We start from the raw sequence: 6,753 nt of genomic DNA on the forward strand, positions 1-6,753 counted from the left end.
AAAATCGACAAAATCTGAGCATTCAGATTTCTCGTTACCTGACAACGACGACAACTTCCCGGACCTCTGAGACAAGGTCTGAGAGAATGGCGAGGCTGCTACGAATACCATTGACCCATGACCACCCAGGCGACGCCGACAATAATCCGGCCATCTTCGTCATTCCCTATTTCGCATCCCTGACATCTTCAAACATTTTATTTTGCATCTTGTCTTCCCCACACAAATCATCGTTCGCCAGAACTTACCTCAAACAACGCGCACCATAGACGTTGTCTCCTTCAGTACAGCCCACTTCGTTGTCCCTTCTCTACGATGAGTATCTTCGGCCTAAACCTCCACAAAAAAAACTCCAAATTTCAATGGAGGTTGAATAAAAAATAGATCTATTGAGGATGAAGAGAGTTGGAGTTCAAGTGAATGGATATATGGGTTAAAAGTTCAAGGAAAGGGACAGATGTGAGCTGGCGAACTCGCCGGAGTGAGTAGATGTCGACGACGGTCGTCTGGATGGCCGGAGGGCGTCGTATCCGACGGTCGTCTGGAAGCTGCCAATTGAAGTCTGAAACCTCTAATCAATAAAATGGTAAAATATGTTGATTTTTGGGGATTTGTTCCTGCTATTAAAAAGCTTCGTTCCTCCATTTTTTCTGATAATCGCATCGATCATAAGCTCGCTGAAAAGGTTGCAATATTCGCGTTTGTTCAATATAATTGATTTTTGGGGATTTGTTGTAATTAAGGTTTGTGTTTTTTGTTTTGCAGTTGGAAGATGAATTGAATAGAGCGAAATGTAGATCCCCATGTCTTTCCTAATCTTGTTCGGTTTCCATACCTTAAGCCAAGCTGTACATCCTTCGATCCTCCCCATAATCATACACATCTCATAAGCATAAACCCTCACAAAAATTCCCTCAAATCTCTCTCCAAAACCGACATAAAAACACCTTCCCCAAACCCGTAAACCTGTCACGACCAGCCTCCATAGACACCACCTTCGACCATACCTCCGGTCATCAACCGTCACCACCGACGTCACCGGTGAGCTCGCCATAGTGTAGGATCCTTACACCCATCCATGGTCCTTCGTTGTGCCCTAGTCATCCTGAAAACCCCTCGAAAACCACCTATGTAACTCGTCTTTATCGCTGCTTTTCAGATTCTAGTGCCTGACCAGCCACCTTCCAAGGCTAATCGATCACCTGTCCTACACCCTATAAACGCCTTAAAAAGCTTTTTTCCCTAGACTGAAACACCGTGTAGCTATCCATAAGATTTTTAAGTCAAAGTTGTGTCTTAAAACCCTTAAAAACATTACATCAAGGTGCACAGTTGAAGCTGTGTTACAAGTGGTTTAAATTGTTGCTGAAAACGCTTCTAATCAATTTATACATCCGATATCCGATCCCGAATCCACTATAAGTCGATCCCAAGTCTCACGTATGTATGTTCCGGGTGTAAAAACTACTTCTTTCTCCCTGTTTCTCACGTTTTTTTAAGTATATTATTAATTATCGTTTTATTATTGTTTGTTGATCATTATGTATCGACTGCTTGCTTTTATTATTAATTACCTAGTCTTCACATGTTAAATCTTCACATGAATGAATCTAAATTCTCACATGATTGATTGCCCTTGTTTCGTTTCATCATTATGATCGTCCAGTTTGTCTTTGTTGTTGCCTTCGTTATTACCGTTGTTGTAGTCGTTATTATAATAGCCATCATTGCTAGTCTCGCTCTCATTCATATTGTTGTTATTGTTAATGGTCTCGTTACCACCCATGTTGTTCGCTATTTCGCTATGTCGTCGTTGTCATTGCATTCTTGTTGTTATTTCGCTATTGTTGTCGTCGTCATTGTTGATTATTATTATCGATTTTGCCATTGTTATTGTTTATATTGGGGCGTTGTTGTCGAGGTGGTTGTTGTTCTCATTAGCATATTATTATTATTTCCTGTCATTGTTAAAATTACTCCCTTTTAAAACTCTATTTTCTAAAATTACTCTCGTATATAATTTTTTCCTAAAATTACTCCTTGATATATACTTTTATCAAAAATTGCTTCAAAATTCCAATTTAGGGGACCGATTACGTATGTTTTTGAACTTATTCTCCATTGTTATACGCTTCAAAGCATAAATTGGCTAAGACACAAACGAAATAAGTGCATAAAATAACATAATAAGTGTTAAGTTGGTGTTTTGAAGCAATTTTTGATAAAAATGCATTTTATGGGAATAATTTTAGGAAAAAAATTATATAAGAGAGTAATTTTAAAAAAATAGATTTTAAAAGCAAGTAAATTTTAATTTACTCTTGTTATATTCATATTAGGGTGATCAAGTATTACATATGGGTCATGTTTAACAAGGATCCTATAATGTCAAGAGTTTTCTCAAATAGAAATTAGAAGCCAAAGCACACGTCTAAAAGCCGTGTACTCCGTCCCCTAGTGGCTCGATTTTCGAGGCTCAAGTCGTAGTAGTTTGGGCGTGTGATTATATTAGAGGTCCAATTGTATATACATCGAGTTGTAAATCATTATTTATTTTAGTTTGTTTAGAGTCAAATGTAATTTACATTATCGTACCTTTTCTATATCGAGTCTTGAGTCACTTGAGTCGGCCTTGTGCCCAGTATTTTAATAACTAGATCCCCAACGGCTCCCCTCTCCCACCAAGCTATGTTTGTGTTTTTGTATCATGTTTAAAACCTCACATGCTAAATACAACTTTAACAAGTTTAAATGTATCAAAATTGACTTAGAAACCGAGTGCACATATTAGGGTTTAAAACGGTGTTTGCATTACATCACCTTAGTAGCTATGCCCTTCTTTGAAAGACAATTGATTGCCTTAGTATATGCCGCTAATGTGCGGACGGAAATGGGTGTACGATTAAAGAGTTTCCCATTACATACTTTCACCCCTAGCTTACACAACATCTTTGGTTTCTGGATGCCCGATTGCAAGTTGTTGCGAGAATCATTCTAATTTAGATGATTTGGGATAGTTTCAATCATTTTCAATGTAAAGTAGATTCGAACGGTCCAAACTCCCACAAAGTTTGGAAAATCTACTATTTACCAAACGCATTAAAATAACAATTATTGAAAAATCGTAAATTGTTTCCAATATGTCACATGAATCTAAAATAAGTTACCAAATGCATTAAAATAACTTATCGTGAATAAGCTGATTGCTACCAATATATTTAAAAGTGTTTTGCATTATTCTCATTTGATTTGAGAAGATAATATAATGTTTAATTATGGATATACGTATGAGATTCTGAGAGATACTTTTGATCTCGTAATTTTCTAGATGAGAAGGGTAGTTTGGCCAAAAACTATTGCAATTAGTAAAGCGGTAAAACACGTACCGTGAAAATCAATACCCTAAAAAAAATATATAACAATAACAAAAGTCTAGTAAATCCCTAAAATGAAATAGAAAATGACGTATCAGAGCGAGTGAGCTCTGAATTCCTATCTCTTGAGAGACCGTCTCCCATTAAATTAATGGGAGACATAACATGAAAAATAAAAATTAAACAACTCCTCCCCTTGTATGTCAGAGGTCTCTCAGTAACGCTATTGAGAGACCGTCTCTTTAAAGTTTTTGTGATCTTAAAGATACACATTAGGATCTAAATATAAGAAGATTCACAAGTTATTTTTACCAGAAATATGAAATGTTGACCATAATTCATCATGTGAATATCTTGTGAATATTAAAGATAATTAGTGATTAGTGATTAGTGATTAGTGATTAGTGATTAGTGATTTAGTGTATTTCTTAAAAAAAAAAAAAGGATTATTAATGTAAAAAAACCATTATTGCAGATTTATTATTACCATTACCATTTACCATTTACCATTTATGTTATTTCATTAGGTAATTACCATTATTGCAGAAAAGTTGATACGTAAATATATTGTTGCCTTAGACATGCAAATATGCAATGCTAGCTACCTTTTATTTTACTAAATAACACAGATTTCTTCCTCGTATAAATTATATGGAAAATCTAAATGTACCACTATAAAAGTTTTTCTTTTCAGTAAAAAGTAATTACAGTTCCATCATTCCAGTAAAAAACTATGTCGAGAGTAACTTCATCCTTTGTTATTTTGGCTTCTTTATTTTTCTTTATAAATTTTGTCGCATCGTCGCTTATTACTACAATTAAGGTAAATTTTCTTATTTATTTACGTGAAATTCATCTTCGTAATATCAAATAATAATATAATGTTTTAGTTAACATATTGTTATTCTTATTGACTTATGGTTATACTCCCTAACATATACTCCTATGTGTCTCATTCAATAGTTTACGTTTGCTTTATTTTGGATTATTTTGACGTATGTATAGTTGGAGAATGGACAAACATTCAAGTGTGTGGATTTCCATAAACAACCCGCTTTTCGCAATTCCTCGTTAGGCCTCCAGGCAAGTTATCACTATCAATTGAATTTAAAAATGTCGGAAAATTTTATTGTGAAGACGTCTATTATTGATTTGTTTTTGGAATTCTAATATCAATCCTATTGCGATTTATAATGCATAGGTTCTGTCGAACTTGGCAAAACTTCAACGTCAAAAAAGTGTAAGCGGACTTGGACTTGGTAGTCGTCGATGTCCTATTGGAACGGTTCCAATATTAGATCGATCTAATCAGTTAATCGCAAATCGTGAAGCTCCCGAGCCACACCCCCGACCTCGTCTTCATGCTAAAGAACATTGCGTAAGTTTTCTATATATTATCTGAATTACAGTGATAGGGCGCCATCGGGTACCTCTGACATGCATTCTTAATTAAAGGGGTCCCCACTCACCCCATATGAGAGGGCGACGCCCTTTCATTTTCCATAAATTATTACTCCGAATTAAATATTTTTGAATTTGTTTTACACAGAGTGCCAAAGTTCGTACAATTGCTGATCCGAACAAGAAATTCTTTGGAGCGGCTGGAGCTATTGCTATTTATAAACCTGATGTTCCGGGTAATCAATGGTCCTCAGCTCGAATCAGAGTTCTTAATGGGGGCGATAGCATAGAAGCTGGATGGATGGTACGATTATCAATTCTTGTTATTTATTTAAAAGAAATCAGTAAGATCATTGTTTACGATTATTGTCTAGAGCATCGATATCTCACTTTTCTTTTGATCATGTATAGGTTAATCCGGGTGAGTTCAAGGATAACGAAGCTCATCTTTATGCGAGTTTTAGTGTAAGTATTTGTCACCTTAGTATTTAATTAATTAACCCCTTAATACATATACCATTAATTCTATTTTGTTATATTATGGCCAATGCAGGCAAATGGAAAAGGATGCATTAATTTGGATTGCTCTGGGTTCGTACAAGTATCGACGGATGTTGGATTAGGCATATCTCCACATTCATATTCTACTGTTTCGAAGCAAATTGTTTGGGGTTTATCCATTAACAAGGTACAAATTTCACTATATGAATTTTTCAGAAATATCTAATTAGATTGTTGTGATAATTTATTAATATGAGACCGTTTTATAATGGATTAATTGTATAAAATGAAACTTGGTTGTAGCATCAAGATGACGGAAACTGGTGGCTTTCATTTAAGTCCGACAATCATCAAATTGGATATTGGCCTAAAAGCTTATTCTCGTCTCTACAAGATGTGGCTAATCAAGTTGAATTCGGAGGGGAGATCAATAATCCAAATGCAATAGACCCTCCAACACCAATGGGAAACGGATTGAAGGCCGATTATGACACTACCATGTCATCCTGTTTTTTTCAAGCTACTGTTGTCGATGAGACTAATGCTAGCGTCAATCCTCCAGATACCGAAAAATTTGCTGATTGTTCAGAGCTATATTCCGTTCTCGATGGTGGTCACCAAGATGATCCTAACTTAGGCCGCCTTATTTTCTATGGAGGCCCAGGTCCTCTTGAGGATGTTCGTGTCTAGTATCTAACTTATTATTAGATTCACTTCCTATAACCTTACCAATGTTCTACAAATTTCATTATAATATTATATTATGAATAAAAAAATGTCAATTTTATGACATTTGATTTTGATATAATCTTATTATATCAATTCAATTTCTAATTAAATTGACATGATTTCAAATTTTCACAAATTGTTGTTAACACAATCTAAAAAAAACAAGTAAACAGACAGCATAGTTTAACACAAATTCTCATTATAGACGGACACTATCCGTCTATACGTATAGAAGGATACCATTTCCCCCCACAAAATACCCATTTGCCATAAAGTGGGAAGCACATGGGGGGTGCCCCACCTTATCCCCCTACCCATTTTATTAGAGGTCTTTACCCGTCTGTTCGCTCCACCCGTCTATACCAAGACCTATTGATAGTTTAAACAACTAGGCTCTACATGCTATGGCCTATTTGGCCAATTTAAAATCCATTTAGGAGTATTCAAATTTTGATAGAGAAGGCTGTCCAATCTATTTGATTAAGAAAGGTTGTCCAATCGATTTTTATCTACTCCCTCCGTTCCGGTTATTTGTTGTCCTATTTTATTTTAGGCTGTCTCGGTTAATTGTTATCCTTTTTATTTTAGGAAAATACATTATTTACACTCAATTTAGTCCATTTGTCATTTGATAATTGGCTCACTCTTCTTGACTTGGTCTTTATATCAAAATCAAAGAACAATAATTAACTCGAAAAGAGCATATGATTTTTTTTAGACAAACGTGTACTATTTTATATAGATCATA

The 6,753-nt window shown here is 35.2% G+C and overlaps 1 protein-coding gene across 1 annotated transcript; it reads left to right on the forward strand.

Moving 5' to 3' along the window:
- The first annotated feature begins 4,107 nt into the window (after positions 1-4,107).
- On the forward strand, positions 4,108-5,351 carry LOC141621034 (protein neprosin-like). Its single transcript, XM_074437755.1, has 6 exons — positions 4,108-4,197; positions 4,380-4,457; positions 4,576-4,752; positions 4,924-5,079; positions 5,187-5,244; positions 5,329-5,351. Exons 1-6 carry the CDS (start codon positions 4,108-4,110, stop codon positions 5,349-5,351), a joined length of 582 nt encoding a protein of 193 aa, XP_074293856.1.
- The last annotated feature ends 1,402 nt before the right edge of the window (positions 5,352-6,753 follow it).

The sequence above is a fragment of the Silene latifolia genome, chromosome X, assembly GCF_048544455.1.
Source record: "Silene latifolia isolate original U9 population chromosome X, ASM4854445v1, whole genome shotgun sequence".
Taxonomy (NCBI): Eukaryota; Viridiplantae; Streptophyta; class Magnoliopsida; order Caryophyllales; family Caryophyllaceae; genus Silene; species Silene latifolia.